A 20,130-nucleotide genomic window follows, 5' to 3' on the forward strand; every position below is an offset into this window, starting at 1 on the left:
GAACCTTATGTTGTATAGTTCTGCATCTGAGAACAAAAGATGAGTTTCTACAAATGCTGTTATGTTTTACTTTGATTCCTTTCTTAAGGCTTAACACAGAGAGTAACACACACCAACTCCAGCTGAGTATTAATATTAAAATCTTTTACTGAGAGACAAGAAACAAATACAGGGCAGGTAAAAATGGACATGCTGCTTCTATTGCCAGTTTCTGTGTGGTAGAGAGGGGGGAAGAATTTGACATAGGACATATACATTCGTAACAAGACATGGTCCGCTTTGGATTCAATATCCTTTCCCCAAGGAGCACAAAATAGCAGAATCGTACTTCTTAGAAGCCTTCGTTTACTTTAGCCAACACGGTCTTAATAAAGCTAGGGCAGATAATCAAAGATTGGAAAACCTTTGACCTGTCCAGATCATTTTGGCCTGGAACTCCCATCAGCCCCAAGGAGCATTGTAGAAGTTGTAGCCCAACACATTTGAGGCAAACAGTTACCCATTCCTGTAATGCATACACTTTTTAACTGGCTGACTAACTTGCTCCTTTTATTCTATAAGCACATCTGAATATTATCCAAGCAGCCCTTTTTCTACAAGGCACTAGCAGCAAACTTGGGTTAAACAGAAATAACATGCTTCCTCCTGATGCAATGGTTTGGAGCATGTGATATGAAAGAGTGCATTTATGACCACACAACCCTATTCTGGTATTATTTAGAGACTCTTAAACACCTTAGATCAGATACCCAACTGTGGGCCAACCAAAATTGTGCCCACAAATGCAATGTTAAGAATTTAGGCATTCTAGGATGGATCCCAAACATCTGTCTTTCATTTCACTAAAGCAAAAGATGTCCCTAAGTTGCAATATGAAGTCGCTACAGTGTATGTTCTTCAAAGATTATTCCCAATAAAGCATATTTTGTCATCTTACAACACTTATTCTAAATAAGCAACATGCACTTTCCAAATGAAATTCAAATATGAAGCGGCCTCTTTCCTAGTGCCCAGGCAACCTGGAAAAGACAAGAACCCTTTAACAGGGAAGAGAGAAGAGTGCAAATAATTTTTAATAGCACTTAGATCCATCATCCTGAAAACATAACTACAGCTTAAAGTGAATATTCTTCTGGACCCCAGCTGCCTGTAGCCTTTCAGAAAGCTCCAGGGGTAGTGAGGAACTTCTTAATTGGCTCTACGGATAAAAAGTTTGCATTACGGGAGGGTAAAGAGTGCTGCTATATTTGCAGATGAGCTGTCTCTTTAATGTGGCTGTTAGTGGCCTTCCACTCTAACTTGTTAAGGCGCAGCAGTCAATCACATCATCCCTGGTCAGTCAGCGACACCGAAGTGCCCATCAGGATTTGTAGGAAAGTCCACAGGCCACTGGGATAAGCTTGATGTTTGGTCCAACTCTGCAAGGCAGCAAGCAGGTGTCATTTTTATTCGGTGACAGTTCAGTAGATCTGAGTGGGAGGTAGGAAGAGCAGTGCAAGGATAGATGTTTGTGAGGAAAGGATGCAGCTTGGAAGTAGGAGGAGGCCTCAGTCAGAGTCACTGCTGCTGGAGGAGGAGGAGGAATGCTGTAAAGAAGAGAGAGAGGGGGAAACCCCATGAGATGTCAATTTTAATTCTTCATTCCTGAAATCTAGTCAGATTTTCCTTTCTCCCAGCTCCAGAAATTATCAGTTGAGGACATTATAATTTAAGTGTTTCCTGTACTTGCAGATTGTTTTTTTTTTAAAACCAAACAAACAAACAAAAAAAACCCAAACAAACTCTGAAAATATACCAGCTATTTTTGTTTTCTCACTAAGTTTCAGGAATTTAACACTAAAGGTTGCAGAAAGCCATAAGCTCCAACTCCTCCTCTCCTATGTCAAAAATATTGCAGTACAAATTGAGTCCCCCTTATCTGGAATTTTGAAATCTGAAATACTCCAAAATCATCCGCATGGATGACTGAGATAGTGACCACCTTTGCTTTCTGATGGTTCAGTGTACACAAGCTTTGTTTCATGCACAAATTATTAAAAATATTTTGTATAAAATTACTGTTAGACTATGTTTATAAGGGGTATACAAAACATAAATGAATTTCATGTTTAGATGAGGGTCCCATATCCAAGATATCTCATTATGTATACACCAATGTTCCAAAATCCAAAAAAATCCAAAGCACTTCTGGTCCCAAGCATTTTGGGTAAGGGAGTCTCAACCTGTATATTGCAAGCAATGATTGGTGGCCCACAATGCTATTGTTAGGCTTCAGAATTCCTTGCCAATTCAACCATCTTCTTACTGTGAATGTTGGGTAGCCAATGGCCAAAATCCAGAGAAGGTTTAGGCATATCAAGAGCTCAGTGATGTTGATGAAATATCCTTTAGGATGCCATGCTTTATCCATGTAATTGAGCATAAAACCAATTAATGCAGCGGAGCTTATTTCTGAACAGACGTTGTGCTCAGAACTACTTTTGTATGAACATCCAACAACATATTTGGCTTGTAGAATCTAAAAACAAAATACAATTCCCAACAGTAAAAAACTGCATACAATTTGTAAACCAAACAATTCCCTTCTGCTGATTTCAGAATTGTTTAAAGTACATTTAACATTATTGAGATTGTGCCTATTGTCTACTCACCCCTTTCTTTTTTGTTGCTGTTTTTCTGGTTTCCCCCTACTGTATCTTATCTATTAGTACTACCCTTATTGTCACCCTTGGCTCCAACAGGACTCTGCAGAGCCAATAACCTAACTTCATAATCTGCTTAGTAACTGAGCTCATTATCTTATTATCCTTCTGTAAAAATAATAATAAAAGGATCCAGAGAGCAATTAGTGATTTCTTGATCATGTACTATACTGATCTTCAGCTCGTGAGTTGTCAACTTTGCTAACATAAGTAGTAAAATGTCCATCTTTTAGGAAGGAGAGAGAATGAAGAAATATGAGAGGAAAATGGCAGAGACAAGAATGTATCTGAGGAAGTAGACTTAACTCTATGAAACCTCGTGCTGCAAGCTTGTGCTGCCAACTGCTTTCTTTCAGTTAGTCTCAAATGTGCTACAAGATCTCTCTACATACTGATTATACAGACTAAACAGACTACACAGCTGTATCTTTGCATATAAGTAAAGTAATACAGTATTCAAAATAATGTTAAAAAATCCCATTATACAATTTAGGATTATGGATCAGGCTGGTACAAGCAAAAGTAAAGGCAACTGCTTTTAACAGAGGTTCATCCAAGCGTCAGCACACATGTACAGTAAATAAATAATAACTCAGACTGGTTGAAACCATAAACTGAACAAAAGAGGATGAACCATTCTTAAGATATTTTAAGCCTGTCATCTTTATAGGCTGCAATGAGAGCGTTCTCTCATGCCAAATCCAGCTGGGACCATTAAAAAGAAGCAGGTGCTTCTAATGCATCCCAGACTTGAAAACCCAGTTCCTGCCCTGGCAATCTCACCTGAACAATGCAGGTTAGCTTAACAATGCTTTAGGCACCAGTGGTTTTTATTATAAATGTGACTGCCCAGAATCTGGTATCGCCACTTGGGACCTCATGATAGTAGCTTAATTTTATTTCCAAAATATATTATTAATCATTTGTATTTAAAAAGAGGGAGGTTACACTTCCTCTGACTGCAGAAAAGTGCTTGGGCATAAGGGCAATTATCTGTTGAAACATAAGCATAACAGGACCTTGAAGGCCATGATCCCACTTGGGGTAGGAGATGGGCAGATGTGTGTGGAAGTAGGCTCATGGGGGTATATCCTTACATAAAGGAGGAAGAAAGGGCGGAGTTTGATAATCTTCAGCCTTCTGGATGTAGATTAATTCTTCCTCTTAGTCAACCTCACCATTGGGTGGTCCAGCTAGGGCCAATGGGATCCCGAGTTCAACAACATCAGGAGGGCCACATGTACTTCTTTTCTGGGTAACACATGAGCATCTCCTCTTGCTAATTCAGACCCACCCACTCCTTCCCCCCTCTCTTGATGATTTAAAGGGCAGGACTTATCACTGAGAGCCAGTACTTTAAGCATTGCTCAGCCATTGCTTCAACACTCTCTCAGCCTGAGAGGAAAGCAAAGGCAACTCTCCCTCAACGAAATCTTGCAAGAAAAACCCATTATAGGGTCGCCATTAGTTGGAAACAACTTGAAGGCAGACAACAAGAACAGCAACTTGTTTCTGTGGAAACTAATGCCTTCAAGTGTCTTCCCTACCTCCCCAATAACTGTGTTTGGATTCTGCAGTGAAGCCTTCATCACTAATATCTCGAGGGTTATCAGGCACAATGACAGAAGAAGCCACCTTTGCTTCATCTCTTTGGCAACAAATGAGAGGACTTTCTGGACCGTTTTCCTGCCCTTTCCAATCCCTTCCCTTCCACATACCTTCCCATGCAGCTTATGGAGCTTGTGGGGTTTGTGCATCTTGTGAGCCTTCTTCATTTTCTTCTTCATCTTCTTGGCAGCCTTCTTATCCATCACATGGGTACCCATGGCAACACCCCCAGGCAGCAAAGGATTAACCCCCATTCCTCCAGGCATGCCAGGGGCAGGAGGAGGGTAAGGACCACCAGGTGGGACAGGATAACCAGGTTGATGCCCAGGATAGGGAGGCTGAACTGGGTGCCCTGGTGGGTATGCAGGTTGCCCAGGGATCCCTCCTGGGGGAGCAGGGTAGGAGCCAGGAGGTACAGGGCCTGGAGGGAAGGCAGGATTCACAGGAGGAGGGTGTGCTGGGTTGAAGCCAGATGGGTAAGAAGGGTTGGGAGGATATGCTGCTCCAGGGTAGGCACCTGACTGGCCTAGACATTTAAAAAGAGAGAGAGAGAGAGAGAGAGAGAGATAAAAGGAAAAAGAAAGAGTGATAAGCTGCAAGGCAAGAATATCCTGTTGCAGCCATCCTCTCATATCCTACCATTTGGTAGTGAATTTTTAGGACAGATATTGACATTCCAGTCTAGCTGTACCTGGCAACCTTACCAAAATCAGTACTATCTACATTAGGGACAAGGAGTTGTCTCGATCCCTGAGTGAAAGTCCAGCCTCCAAGTGCTAATCTGGCAGGTCAGATAATGACAGGGAAATGAGCTCCATCCCCCTGACAGTATCTGGCTTGTCAGATTAGTGCAGGGGGTACACACAGATTGGACCCAGGAACTAAAACAATCCACCATGTCCTCCCCTGATGTTCTCTGGCCCCTTCCCAATGCCCATTTCTCCTTTCTCTCTGCAGACAGAAGAAATATGGAATTCTGCACTTCTCTCTGCATGGGGAAAGTCCCGTCACCCAGCCCATTCCATTGGAACGAATCCCAATGCTTGCTTGCTGGTTGACTTCCCAAACTCAAAGGCAAACTGCATGGGTAGGGAGAATCTCTCCCATCCAAGGGGTAAGGTTTCAGGATCCCACCCCACAACTGCAGGCCAGATTGGTGCCACCCATGGGTCGGATGTTCACCTCTCCTGCTATCTTCCTACAAATGTGCCACATTCACAGATTCTTGGCCCATCAAGTCTGCATAAATGCCTCCTCTTTCTCTGACATGATTGCAAAATGCAGACTGTCCAGGATAGCAACCACAGAGTCCATTTGACACCTTGAATTGGAACTAGGTTGCCTGAAGTAATTTGGTTGCCTGCCAAGTGACAACTGCAAAAGTGATTATTCTTTGAGAAAAAGGTTTCTATCAGGATGTACCCAAGGATTTCCATGTTTTAAAGACACTATTAATAGGGTAACCTCAAGATTCAGTCTCTTGGGTAGCTCCAAGGTGGCCATTTGAACGGCAACAAGGACAGAGAAGGCAGGCAGAGGTTACATTTTTTAAAAAGCATATCTCTAGTAGCAAGCTCAGAATGAAACCCCTGTGACAAGACAGTGCAGTCATTGCACTTTACTGAGTCACAGAGGAAAGCATCTTGTATGCAGCAAGAGTGGAGCATGTGGGCAGTTCTTCCACAAACAACCTGAGGCAAACCAGTTCCTTCATAGAAAGCAGCCTAACCAAGCAAACTGTAATCAACCCACAGCTACAACTCTCATAAGCTGGAGGATTCTGGAAATTGCAGTCCACAATTTTTCCAGGCTCTGGACCAATTGCAAATGTCTGCTGCTACTGGCTTCTGGACAAGATCATCCTCACAGAATACTTGCTATTGCTTTGCCATCAGTGTGAATTTTAATGCTGAGAAGATACACTGGCACTGGAAATGCCTTGGCTATTACTTTGTCCCTTCTAAAAAGCAGTAGGCATGCTAAACATTTCTTGGAGGTAGCCAATAACCTTTAAACGTGCTTCCAGTCAGGATCTCAGCTATATACAGAGGCCCAAAGATAGTTAGCATGCAATAATGTTGTATGTGCTACATTTTTGCCCTTTCATAAAGTGTATAGCAAAGGAGATACACACTGAGTCTCCCTTATCCAAAATGCTGGGGACCAAAAGCATTTTGGTTTTCAGATATTTTTTTTTTAAAAAAAATGGAATACCTGCATTTGCATATATGTACATAATGAGGTATCTTGGAGATGGAATCCAAGTCTAAACACAACATTCATTTATGTTTCATATATACCTTTTACACATAACCTGAAGGTAATTTATACAGTATTTTAAAAATAATTTTATACATGAAACAAAGTTTGTGTACACTAAACCATCAGAAAGCAAAGGTGTCACTGTCTCAGCCAACCATTAAGAAAGTTTTGATTTTTGGAGTATTTCAGATTTTGGAATTCTGCATAAGGGAGACTCAACCTGTTAACACACCTGATGTTGCATATCATAGCAGAAGGGCAAAGGTTTTACATCCCCAATGGTAAGGTACCATACAATAGTGGTCCTGAAACTTTCATTCTTCACATGTTTTAAACTTCAGCTCCAAAAATGCCAGCTAGAAAATCTGAATATTGAAGTCCTAAACATCTGGGAATGATTGCTCTAGAGAATTCCATAAGATCTGCTACTCCCTTTTACCTGCATTGGGATCCCACATGGTCCTGAAGAAGAGAAGACTCTGTCACCTGGTGGGGAAATGATATTGTTACATCAACGATGTAAAAAGAGGGCCAGTGATACAGCATAAATCAACACAGGTGGAACCATTTTCTATTCATATCAAAAGCTACACCATAAGGTCAAATTTCACAAAGACAGGCAAAAAGCTATGAAAAGAATGCTACACTACCTCTTCCACAGAAAAGTTAGGACAAGGAAAGGATCTGGAGCATTAGCATTCTTCACACAGATTAAAATACAAGATTCTCACCAATTTTTACAAAGTTAATGTTCAAGTTCTCACAGCTCTGAATACAGATATACATGCTTAAAAGAATGATAGAAAATATATTCAAGGACAAGAAGGGAGGAGAAAGAACCTGAAGTGTATTTTGCCTTCTAACTCACATACTTCCTAAATGTTTGTAAATTAAACCTCCACCCTACCCCGTTTTTTAAAACTGCAAATAAAGATGAGATGTGTATCTGTGTTTTGTATTTTGCAAGAACTTTCTTTTCTCAGTCTAAACTGTCTGTCATCAGTGTGTTACTCAAATAAGAATAAAATATTCAGTACTGGATGAACTTTCAGATTATTTCTCTTATTTCAAGTATAGAATGCCTAAATTGCTTTTTGGTTGGTGTTACCAGTTGCAGGTCCTGGAAAGGGCTGTATATGTGTGTGAGGATTGCCCTCTCCATCCTGCTGCTTTGCTTGTTTACCCTGCTCCCCAGCTATCTGGCCACAACCTGGTCAGACCACTGCAGCCTTCAGAGGATACATTCAAGGTCTGGCACAGCCGGCAGCCATGCCAGACTCTGAACTGAAAGCCCCACCACCCCAGAAGTGGCTGTTGCTGGAAGTGATGCTACTGAGGGTCATTCGTGATCTGGCTGCTGGGTGAACAAGAAAGGGAACCAATGCCCTGTTTTTGACTTATGGCAACCCTAAGGCCATGGGGTTTTCTTGGCAAGATTTGTTCAGAGGAGGTTTACCATTACCTTCCCCTGAGGCTGAGAGCATGTGACTTGCCCAAGGTCACCCAGTGTGTTTCATGGCCGAGCTGGGAATCGATCCCTGGTCTCCAAAGTCACAATCCAACACAAACCACTATGCCACACTGACTCCAAAGTTCAAAGTCTCCACTCATTTCTACAGGACGAAAAGACTACAGAAGACATGAAGACAAGACTTGTTCTCCATTCCTGGCACAGGATGGGCTTGGTCTCACTAATACTAGTCCTGGAGAGGTGAACACAAATAATCCCTTAACTACTGAATGAGCTCCTTAACAAAACTGGCAGCACTCTTCTGGATGAAAACGACAGTCCACAACTTCCACAGCGGCAGTAAAGAGCCAGGTCTACAAACCTATATCTGGGTAATCCTCTAAGAAATATACGTCTACAAAATAGGGAATTAGATAAAGATACTGTTCACCATACTTACTGAATTGGTAGCAAATGACCCAGGACTGTGCCATGCCAGCTCTGGATAAACTCTGTATGTTTTGAAAAATAACTATTGTATATGACCTTCTCTCTTCCTCTCTTACACACAGGGCATCCAATGTCCATGGGACTGGGCATCCAACCCCACTAGTTTGACAAAGATCCCATAGTGAATACTTCTTCATGTCCCTATAATAACGTTTTTCCTTGTTCTGCAGTTCCGAGGCAAAAGCATCTTTACCAATTCAATTCCTTTGTTCTGTTGTTGCTGCTAAAATCATTGACCCCACTACAGCATGGTGTTTCAGGAAGCCACTCAGGCAAGGTACAGCCAGAACAATATCAAAAAAGAGGGAAAAGTCATGTTTTTTCAAGTCTACAAGAACAAAGAAGCTCTGCAGAACCAACATACACGGTTAGGACTCATCTGCGCAATGAGTATGCTGAAGCAAATGAGAAGAGGAACAAACAAGGAAAGGGAAAAGAACCCAGTCAGATCACAGCCCTAAAAATATACAGACCAGAATGAAATAAGATACTTGATGGGACCTACAGGCTAGAGGAACTGGAAGGCTCAGTTTTGGGATTATTAGAGGGCTCTTAGCCACACAGAAGTAGAAAGAGAGGAAGATCACACACCAGATGGATGGACTCAATCAGAGAGGTCATGGGCCTGAATCTGCAGGACCTGAACAGAGACTGAAAAAAGCTGTTCTTAAGAGATGTTTCATCCACAGGATTGCCATGAGTTGGAGTCAATATGCAGGCAGTTAACAAGAAGCCACCATCTCCTCAAAAGACAAACCAAATTACAGTGGGCTCTTGGTATGCACTGGGATGTGGTTTCAGGATTACCTGTGGATGCCAAAATCTGTGGATGCTCAAATCCCATTAAATACAATGGTGTAATAAAATGGTGTCCTTTATATGAAATGGCAAAATCAAGGTTTGCTTTTTGGAATTTAGATTTTTTTAAAATACTTTCAAGCCATGGATGTTTGAATCTGTGGATAAAGAATCCACGGATATGGAGAGCCAACTGTATTTGTCCTTAAGCTTCATCCTATGAGCCATTTCCTTGGGGTGCATCTGTGTTACTCTGCTGCACCAAAAGCAAGAAGCCTTATGATGCCTTAAAGACAAACTATTATAATGTTATTTGGCATAAGATTTCAGGGCATCAGCCCATTTATCCATGCATATGATGAAGTGAGCTGCAGTCCACCATGACGATAATGTGGGTCTTCAAGTAATTTGTGAGCCTAAGGCAAATCTATCATGGGGTTTTCTTGGCAAGCTTTGTTTGGGTGTGTGTGTGTGTGTTGCTTTTCGCCTTCCTAAGAGTGTGAGAGAATGCGACTCACCCAAGGTCACCCAGTGGGATTCTATGGCTTAGTGGGGATTCGAACCCTGGAATCCAGAGTCATAGTTCAACTCTCAAACCACTACACCACACTGCCTCTTGCAGTCCACCATACCTAGGACCAAATAATAATGATAAAATGATAGCCTTCAAACTGCTGCAAGACTTTTTGATGTCCACATACCCTGATTACCAAATCAGTTACTGCTGGGGCTTACTTCTGAGTGACAGGCACAGGACTGGGCATTACTGTTTCTAGAGACAAAAATTACTATTATTTAGCATATTCAAGTAATGGGTAGGAAAAAAACTAATGAACAGTTTTAATGCACAAAAAGTACAATGATAACATTTTATAACATTTTACTCTCCATCAGAAAATGTTATGAGAGATGTCACAACTTTCCAGAAATTCATTTAACTGAATCACTACGAAGATTGTAATGAAGCAGGGTCAGCCCTGGTTCGTACTTGGACAGGAGACTGCCTAGGTGTTGTAGGCTATATTTCAGAAGAAGGAATTGACAAAACCACCTCTGAGTATTCTTGCCTAAGAAAACCCTAAGGAATTCAGGGGGTTGCCATAAGTCAACAGACAACATGAAGGCTAATATACATGCACAGGAAGGTTATGGCCCTCCAGACTGCAGCTCCCATGTTCTCTCACTATTGGCGAAGCGGGCCATGACTGATGGGAATGGCTCATCTTGTGTGGCCTAGAATCTGTAAGGTCACAAACTGCTCACCCTTGATTAAAATCAGGGGTGGGCAAAGTGTTGCCCTCCAGATGTTATTGGATAGCAGCAACCCTTGGTGCTGCAGTCCAAAACATATGAAGAGCCACACTGCTCAGCCCTGATTTAAATGAAGGGAGAGGCAGGGAAAGAGACCAATTTAGATCTCAAAACAATCAAACAGCCCCAGAGGGGAAGAAAAGCAACCTGGCTATGCTGATAAGCCGTCTTAATAGCAGGGCACTCCTATGCCACCACAGCCATTTCAGACTGCATGAAAGCAACCACTTGTTCACAGAAACTGGTCTTAAGTTTCATCTCTACCATACTCTCTAGTATGCTTGGCTTATTCTCTCAACATCTTTGTAAGTGGGTCATGTTCCAGTTTTAAGGGCAAGGAGCTGAGTTTGAGAGAGCCATCAGTCATGGCCATCTAGATTAGGGGCATATCTGGAGGAATGAACTTTGCCCATACCTGATCTATACAGTCATTGACCAAGACACTTTGTCAGACTTGTGACAATGGGGAAAAATGAACCATTAACTAGTTGCAAAGTTGCTAAGAGAATGAAACATTAATGAATCATTGTTTACCAATGGCAAGCCTCTGGAACAGGCCAGGTCAACTGAATTAACCAAAGAAAGATGAGGTGACCTGTACTTTTTAAGAGCCAGAAGTCTCAAATGCAACTAATATCATAACAACACAAACTAATACTAACTATCATTCAAGAAACAATATAATCCACCTGTCCAACATATAAGACAACAGGTTGGATTCAAATCCTAGGTCCATTAAAAAAGTCACCAGAAAATGTTTTATTGTATCCAAGCTTCAAGTTTCCTACCTGTGAAATGGGGAATAATTAGGATGGGTCCTCCTCTCCCTCCACTGGAAATGTGTGAGATTAAGAAATAAATATTAGTTATTATATTTATTATTATTTTATCATATTAATTTGTACCCTGTTTTTCTCCCAGAATTGGGATCCAAAGCGGCTTACAGTCTAAAAGCACAGTACATCTTGTGCACAGACCAAGTTTCACTTGACCAAAACCTGCACTCCCAGTCTCTCTCCTTTTATTTTATTTTCTGTCTGACATATTCAAACATTGTGAACAAGGCCTAGATCATTTGCATAGCCAGCACAGTCACTTTCCAAATTAAACAGAAAAGGGTCAACAACAGTGGTTCTCAAGCAATGGGGTGGGACCCCCAGAGGGGTCAAGAGAATTGCTCAAGGGGGGCAAGAGATTGGGAGGCTTCAATCCCTTCTCCTGCTCCTCTTCCTAAGCCTTTTATGTGTAAAATTCACACATGCATTGAGTTAAATATTGAATTTACTTAAATAAGACTCTTCTAATTTGAACCATGCTATTTCCTGATAAAGTGTCAAAATATGACTATATATGGATATACAAATGAAAATATAAATATTTTAAAATATTTAAATAAATAAATAACAAAATGTTTTCATTCATATCAAGTGGGAGTGGGCATGACATCTGCATGTAGCTATCAAGGGGGGTCCCAAGGGTAAGAAGTCTGAATACCACTGGTCTACAACAAAACACTGCAATATGGATTGCCTGCCATGCCTTCTTCCAGGGTACCCTTTCCCTTCCTCCCTCCTTTTCAAGTCCTCCACAAAACTTTTGGGGGTCCCCCTCCTCCACCCCCAAAGTGTGTGCCTTTAGGTTTTTTGCACTTCTGAAAACCCTAGAATTCACCCAAAGCTGTTGTTACTTACCTCTTATGCATGAATAATGCTACTGCACTATGCAAGACTGTACATACTCAGGACACTTTCTCTGTAGTGCACATACTACAGGATTCTACAATACTTCTAGTAGGAGCTAGTCTTGAATAGGAATGAAAAGAAGTGAACCAAATCATTCCTAATTCAAATCTCACCTCTGCCATGATACTAGATATATAGCCTCCAAGCCTAAAAACTACCACCACAGAATGACAACAAGCCCTAAGGATTGTTAAAATAAGTGTGGGTGAGTGAAATGCTTTTTGGACTGTCGAAATGTTAAACGCTATTTAATTATTACCACTAGTATATTTGGCTCTCTGTATCCACAGATTCTTTATCCATGGATTCAAGCATCTACAGCTTCAAAATATTCTAAAAGATATATATTCCAAAAAGCAAACCTTGATTTTGACATTTTATATCAGGGATACCCTTTTACTATGCCACTGTATTTAATGGGACCTGAGCATCCACAGATTTCGGTATTCAGGGGAAGGCCTTAGACCCAAACTCCAGAGGATACCAAGAGTTCACTGTAGTTGTGATACTACTGTTTACATTTATTTTGCATATGTCACCCTGAGATCCTTGGCATTACACACATATTTTTAATAGTTATAATAGCCAGGAACCCCCAAGAACTATTTTTAGAGGGAGGGAATCCGACAATGGTAGGCAGGTTTACATTAAGTTTCCCTATTTGCAAGTACTTACATTGGGAGGAGAAATTTCTATCTCCATCCTTATTGAAACATCCTTAAATATGAAGACATTTACAATCACGATGTGTACTTAAAGTGCCCTCTAAGAGTACATCCGCACTGCAGAAATAATCCAGGCTGACACTGCTTTAGCTGCCATGGCTCGATGCTATGCAATTCTGGGAATTGTAGGGTGGTTGTTTTTTGTTTGTTTTGGAGATATTTAGCCTCCCCTATCAGAGAGCTCTGGTGCCACAACAAACTATAATTGCCAAAATCCCATAGCAATTAACTGTGGCTGTTAAAGTGGTATCAACCTGGATTATTTCTGCAGTGCGGATGTAAACTAAACCATCGTAGCTCACTCCGAAGTAAATGCTTTCATATTACTTAGTGCTTGATCATTTAATACACTTCTGATTAATAATGTATTAGAAAGGTTAGGAGCCTTGGTGGTCCATTTTTGCCAGGTCATTTCCAGCCTTAGCCAAAGGCTCTAGTGCTCACTGTCCAAGTATTCCTGTCCATAGCATCATCATTTCACATCTTGACCTCACAATTCTCACTTGTATGTGGACTGTTATCAGAGTTGTTGCCCCAAAGGTTGCATTCCTTTCCCCCTTTAAACTCTCAAAGAATCTGGTCCCACAAATGCTTCATTGGAAGTAAGCCCTATGGAGATCAGTTGGGATATACTCCCAGGTCAAGAAAGGCAGTGAGTCAGCCTGGCATAGTTGTCTGAGTGTTGGACTATGACTCTGGAGACCAGGGTTCAGTTCCCAGCTCAGCCATGAAACCCAAAGGGTGACCATGGGCAAGTCACACTATTTCAGCCTCAGAGGAAGGCAATGGCAAACCTCCTCTGAAGAAACCTTGCCTAGAAAACCCCACAATAGGAGCCTAAGAGGTAAATCGGAAAGGATTTGAAAGCACACCTAATTAGTATGACCACTCCAAGAGTGCATCTACAATGTAGAAATAATGCAGTTTGACACCACTTTCACTGCCACAGCCCCATCCCAGAGAATCTTGGGGTCTGTAGTTTGGTGAGGCACCACCATCCTTTGACAGAGAAGGCTGAAGACCTTGTAAAACTACAAATCCCAGGATTCCATAGGATGGAGCTATAGCACTTTAAAAAGTGGTGTCAAACTGCAATATTATTACAGTGTAGATGCACTATGATAGAGCAAGTGCAGCATACTGGTTTGAGTACTGGACTCTCTGGAAACCTGGGTTCGAATCCCAGCATGGCCATGAAACCCACTGGGTGACTTTGGGCAAGTCTCACTCTCTCAGCCTCAGGGGAAAGTAATTGCAACCCCCCTCTTTACAAATCTTGCCAAGAAAACCTCATGATAGGGTCACCTCGGGATCATGAACGACTTGAAAAGCACACAACAACAACAACAACAACACATCTGCACTCTAGGAGACCACAGTTCGAATCCTCACTCAGCCAGAGAAACCCACTGGGTGACTTTGGGCAAAAGTCACACTCTCTCAGCCTCAGAAGAAGATAAAGGCCAAACCCCCCTCTGAACAAATCTTGCTCAAACAAACAAACCCTAGATCATCATAAGACTTGAAGGCAAAGAATGGTTAAGTCGCAATACAAGGCAATAGAGGGATGTTTTTGCCCATCACTCCAAAATGAGAAAAAGGAGTTTTATGACCAGATGTCCTCCTTTTCCAGGGCAGGTCCTACATTTCATCCTTTCTGTCCCAAAGGCCCTCCATTCTGAGCAAGGCTAAGAAGTATGGGTTTACATTTTTACATGAGTGTCCTGAGAGTTTTCCTATTGCAGTGCTTTATATGAGTGTCCTGGGAGCTTTTCTATTGCATTTCTCCCTTTGGTGTCCTCCATTCTGCAGTGCCTGGCCCTCCTTTGGGGTAAGGACCCTGCAGAGGACAAGCCCAGAATAATGCATGCCCCACTTGGATCCCTTCACAGAAAAGGGGATCTCCCACCCACCCTCAAATAATAAAGCCTTGCCCCCAATAAGAAGGATCAGACCCCACCTGCCTTTGCTCTGCTTCTGCTTCTTCCTCCTCTCCTCTGCTCAGTTGTGGAGCAGCCACTTCCTGGAACCTGGCTCCATTTCCAACTCCCTCATCCCCATTGGCTCACAGCCTCCCTGACCACCTCCCTATAGGCCAGGACAGGCGTCCATCAGCAGCTTCACCTTGTAGGCGGGCTTTCATAGTAAACAGCTCTTTAGGGCTGGAGGGGGAAAAGGTCAGGCTTTAAAGGGCTCCATCCTTTTCCATGAGGGCCATTGTGGTTTGAGGGTTAGGACTAGGACTCTGGGAGACCAGGATTTGAAGCCCTGGTCAGCCACAGAAACCCACTGGGTGACCCTGGGCAAGTCACACTCTCTCAGCCTCAGAGGAAGGCCATGGCAAACCCCCTCTCAAGAAACTTGCTAAGAAAAACCCATGATACATTTGCCTTAGGGTTGCCATGCTCAGTCATGTAAACCCCACTGACTGACCCTGGGCAAGTCACACTCTCTCAGCCTCAGAGGAGTGTGAAGAAGCTTGCCAACAAAACCCTACAATAGGGTGACCTTAGGGTTGTCATAAGTTAGAAATGACTTGAAGGCAAACAACAACAACAATGGTTTGCCATGCTCAGCCATGAAATACCCATTGGGCAAGTCACATTCTCTCAGCCTCAGAGGAGGGCATTGGCAAACACCCTCTGAAGAAACCTGCCAAGAAGACCCCATCATAGGTTCACCTTAAGGTCGCCATAAGTTGGAAACAACTTGAAGGCACACAGCAACAACAACATAAGGGCCAAAGCAGATTACAATAAAGTTCAGATTAAAAACATGAGCTAGCGTGGCATCGTTTGACTATTGGATTGTGACTCCAGAGACCAGGGTTCAAATTCTGGCTCGGACATGGAAATCCACTGGGAGACCTTGGGCAAGTCACATATTCTCAGCCTCAATGGAAGGCAATGGCAAACCCTCTTTGAAGAAATCTTGCCAAGAAAACCCCCTGATAGCTTTGCTTTAGGAGCGCCATAGTTCAGAAACAACTTAAAGGCACACAACAACAAACAACAATCTATTTACATGACACACATTAGAGACTTTGGCTGCATCAGCACTGCAGAAATAATCCAGTTTGACACCACATTAACTGCCATGTATCAATGCTATCAAATTTGAAGAATTGCTATTTATCGCAGAGCTCTGGAGCCACAACAAACCAAATTCCCCAAGTTCCATAGCATTGAGCCATGGCAGTTAAAGTGGTGTCAAACTGGATTATTTCTGCAGTGTGGAGGCAGCCTTTGTTAATTCAGGCCGAGACCTTGCTTAAAGCAGGACTTAAGTCCTTCACTGAAGTTGTGTAGAAAAGGTTCCTCAGGTTTTGGAAACTGCACCCAGTAGTTGTGTTTGCTTGGAAGGTAGTAGTGGGGCCAGATTGGAGGCAGGGCAGGACTGTTGTGTTGAAACTGCGATTTCTGCAGGTGTGCAGTTTTCCCTTGAATAGCCTGTTGTGAAAATAAATATCAATAGGTAGAGCTGATGCCCAAACAAAGGGAAGCAGAGTTTGTATTTGAACAAGTGGGGCCAGATACAGGAGAAAAGGAGTGCCCACCAATAAGTTTCAAAAAGTAAAGTTTTTTTGTGCATTGTGAAGGGTTGACATCAAAAGACAGCAGTGCCTATCTTGGATTTTTTAAGGGCTATTCAAAGGCAGAGCTAGTAGTGGCTTAAGTGTTGGATTGCACCTCTGGAGATCAGGCTCAGCATTGAAACCCAGTTGTGTAAATCACACTCTCTCAGCCTCAGGTGAAGGCAATGGCCAACCCCCTCTGAATAAATCTTGCCAAGAAAAGATTTAAAGATGAACCCATGATAGGTTCATTTTAGGGTCACCATAAGTCAAAAAGGACTTGAAGGGACAACAACAACAAGGCAAAAATATTAACCTTGGGAAGATGTTTTTTGGAAGTTTGACTCCAAGATTGAGGAGATCCTTAGCAAAACATTCCCTTTTGAGCCCCTTGACAAGTTTACCTGCTAGCATTAGGTAAGCAATCCTCATAACAGCACTGGATTTATCAGCTGTCATTTTAATCTCTCACAATATCCTGGAGCAGCACTATGTCTTTGCAGGCACTGAGGGAATTTAAAGTGGCGGATCCCAGATCCCAGCCACTCATTGCTGACCAGACTGAAACACTGGAAGGAAAAGTATTGAAAGAGGGCCCAGGATAGTATAATCAATTGTCCTTATTGAGACCCAGGCAGCTACTTGAGGATGTTGTGTGCTTATAATGTGAGGAACTTCTTCTACCCAACTTCAGTGAAAGTCTAAATCCTGCTTTAATTAGTCTGGATTAACAAAGGCTGCATGCGCACTGCAGAAATAATCTGATTTGACACCACTTTCAAATATTTAAACAGGGCTATCAACCTTCTCATCTCCAGGCTAAACATACCCAGCTCCCTAAGTCTCTCCTCATAGGGCATGGCATTAAAGTGGTGTCAAACGGCATTATTCCTACAGTGCAGGTTAGACCAAAGTTGTCACTAGATTACAACTGCAATTCAACAGCAATAGCATTTTTGGTTTTGCAGTGTAAGATTAACTTTTTATACCTGAATGACAGAAGACAAATAACATACGGAATAAATGCTGGTTCCTGCTGTGCCTTCTTTTGTTGGCTTGTGTTGTGTTGTGCGTAGTGAAGAATCATAGTACAGTCGGCCCCCGGGTTACGAAATTAATTCGTTCCGCCGCCGCTTTCGTAACCCGGAAACTTTCGCTAGCCGAAAAGCCCATAGGCGCTAATAGCGAAAGCCGCGATTCCGTGTGAAATCGCGCCGAAAAGCACCAAATTTTTCTTCGTAACCCGAAATAACCTTCGTAACCCGGAACAATGTTTTTAAATGGATTTTTTTCGTAACCCGGAAATTTCGTAAGGCGGCGCATTCGTATCCCGGGGTACCACTGTATCATAGAGTCGGAAGAGACCCCAAGGGCCATCCAGTCCAACGCCATCCTGCCATGCAGGAACTCACAATCAAAGCATCCCCGACAGATGGCCATCCAGCTTCTGTCTCAAAACCTCCAAAGGAGACTCCACCACTCTCCAAGGGAGTGTGTTCCACTGTCCAACAGCACTTACTGTCAGGAAGTTCTTCCTAATGTTGACTTGGACTCTATTTTCTTCTAATTTGAATCCACTGCTCCAGGTCCTATTCTCTGCAGTAGAAGAAACCAAATTACCTCCATCCTCAGTATGGTCTCCTTTCAAATATTTAAACAGGGCTATCATATTACCTCTTAACTTTCTCTTCTCCAGGCTAAAGATACCCAGCTCCTTAAGTCTCTCTTCATAAGGCATGGTTCCCAGACCTTTCCCCATCTTGGTAACCCTCCTCTGGACACAAAACAGTGACGCGGATGGGAGGAAAGTGTGTTTTGTATCACAAGGCTTGTTATCACTAGCCAGAATACTCTGGACTGCCCCTGGAGTACTCTGGCACCAAATTACTCCTGTTACCTGTGCTCTCTCTGCAGCAATGATGAGCAGCTGCCTTCCCACATGTCCCCATTCATTGCTGGTGCCACCACTGAGGTCACAATGCAGTGCCCAGCCATGTTACCGATGCTAGGCAACTCATTCTTACCTCAGAGTGACTCGTGTCCACAGTGACATAGCCAGACAGCTTGCATGGACCTCATGAAAAGGGACCACTCCTGTAGAGTGAGCCAAAAACCTGGAGTAAAAGGTATGGTTTTTAATTCAGGTTAAGGGGCAGAAAGGCCAAATCAGGTATGGAGATCATGAAGAAGCTCCATACCAATTTAGGGTTTTGGGCCTTAAATCATGTAAACCAGATGCAGTGAGCCAGGGGGAATTTGGAGTAAATAGTGTAATCCATGCAGCCCAACATTTTGTAGTATTCAAATGTTTGGGGCAAATAACTATTTGCATTACTTGGGAGAAACATTTTTTTAAAAGTGTAACTATGGTAACTAGTTAATGTTTAGATAGCTTGATCACAGCTTTCATGCTGTAACCAGTGCTGCATCCGCACTGCAGAAATAATCCAGTTTGACACCACTTTAACTGCCATGGCTCAATGCTATGGAATTCTGGGGATTGTGGATTGTTGTGGCACCAGAGCTTGCTGATAGAGAAAGCTAAACGTCCCACAAAACTACAATCACCAGAATTCTCTAGCACTGAGTCATGGCAGTTAAAGCCATGTGAAACCGGATTATTTCTGCAGGGCATGTTAGGCTTTTGTTACTGCACTGCTGCATAGTGGCATCATTGAGGGGATGCGGACCGCACCAGGTGACACCTCAGAGGACAGTGGGTTCATCCTCCTACTGTGGGAGTATATGTATGCACAGGTGCAAACATTCACCCCTCATGGCTGCTCTGCTACCCAGCCTTTTCCAAGGAGGAGAATTCTAGAATTTGTTGCTTTGTGAGGTATGTAGCCTTCTCTGTCAGAGAGCTCTGGTGCCACAAAACAAACTAGCAAACAAACAAACCCAGGATGTAGCCATGACAGTTAAAGCGGTGTCAAACTGCATTAATTCTGCAGTGCGGCAGCAGCCCAGAGGACACAGATTCAACAGGGATCAAGTGAGGGGGGAAATTGTTTGCACCAAAACAAAATGATCTTAAAGTTTAGTGTAATCGTGCGAACACACCTTAACACTTTGACTATATAACCCCTAAGTTATAATAAAGGCTCAGTGGAAATGACTGAAAACCAGTTTCTGAAATGTTGCACACATCTGTCAGATGGAAAGAAGAATAACACAAAGAAGGAAGGAGTGAAGGAAATCCTGGATATTTCAAGAAAGAGTTTGGTTGCAAACCTGGAAATATGCTGGAAAAATCAAAATGAAAAGAACAAGAAAGTCTCATTAGAATCCAGAGACTTTTTCCCCCTTCTGGATGAGCCTTGAAATCATCATAGATAGGCACACACTAGCACAATTACACAAAGTAGCACTGCTTGGCATGTGCCACTTTATCCAACGATACCTCAATTGATGTCTAGTTTTTTGGAGAGAATCCAATAGCACAAAA

The 20,130-nt window shown here is 42.5% G+C and overlaps 1 protein-coding gene across 5 annotated transcripts; it reads right to left on the reverse strand.

The window, feature by feature from the left end:
- Positions 1-129: 129 nt before the first annotated feature.
- Positions 130-15,159, reverse strand: PRR13 (proline rich 13). Of its 5 annotated transcripts, XM_089481543.1 has the most exons (6): positions 15,073-15,159; positions 11,430-11,473; positions 10,032-10,102; positions 7,012-7,058; positions 4,421-4,836; positions 130-1,586 (listed from the first exon to the last, which is right to left on the reverse strand). In XM_089481543.1, exons 4-6 carry the CDS (start codon positions 7,028-7,030, stop codon positions 1,548-1,550), a joined length of 474 nt encoding a protein of 157 aa, XP_089337669.1. In that variant the 5' UTR covers positions 7,031-7,058; positions 10,032-10,102; positions 11,430-11,473; positions 15,073-15,159; the 3' UTR covers positions 130-1,547. The 5 variants fall into 5 exon arrangements, with proteins under 5 accessions (XP_089337669.1, XP_089337662.1, XP_089337656.1 ...); XM_089481536.1 differs by lacking the exon at positions 10,032-10,102; XM_089481530.1 differs by lacking the exon at positions 10,032-10,102 and having other exon boundaries at positions 15,069-15,147.
- Positions 15,160-20,130: the final 4,971 nt, after the last annotated feature.

The sequence above is a fragment of the Sceloporus occidentalis genome, unplaced genomic scaffold, assembly GCF_023333645.1.
Source record: "Sceloporus occidentalis isolate IW3139 unplaced genomic scaffold, rSceOcc1.0.p SCAF_1, whole genome shotgun sequence".
Classification (NCBI taxonomy): Eukaryota; Metazoa; Chordata; class Lepidosauria; order Squamata; family Phrynosomatidae; genus Sceloporus; species Sceloporus occidentalis.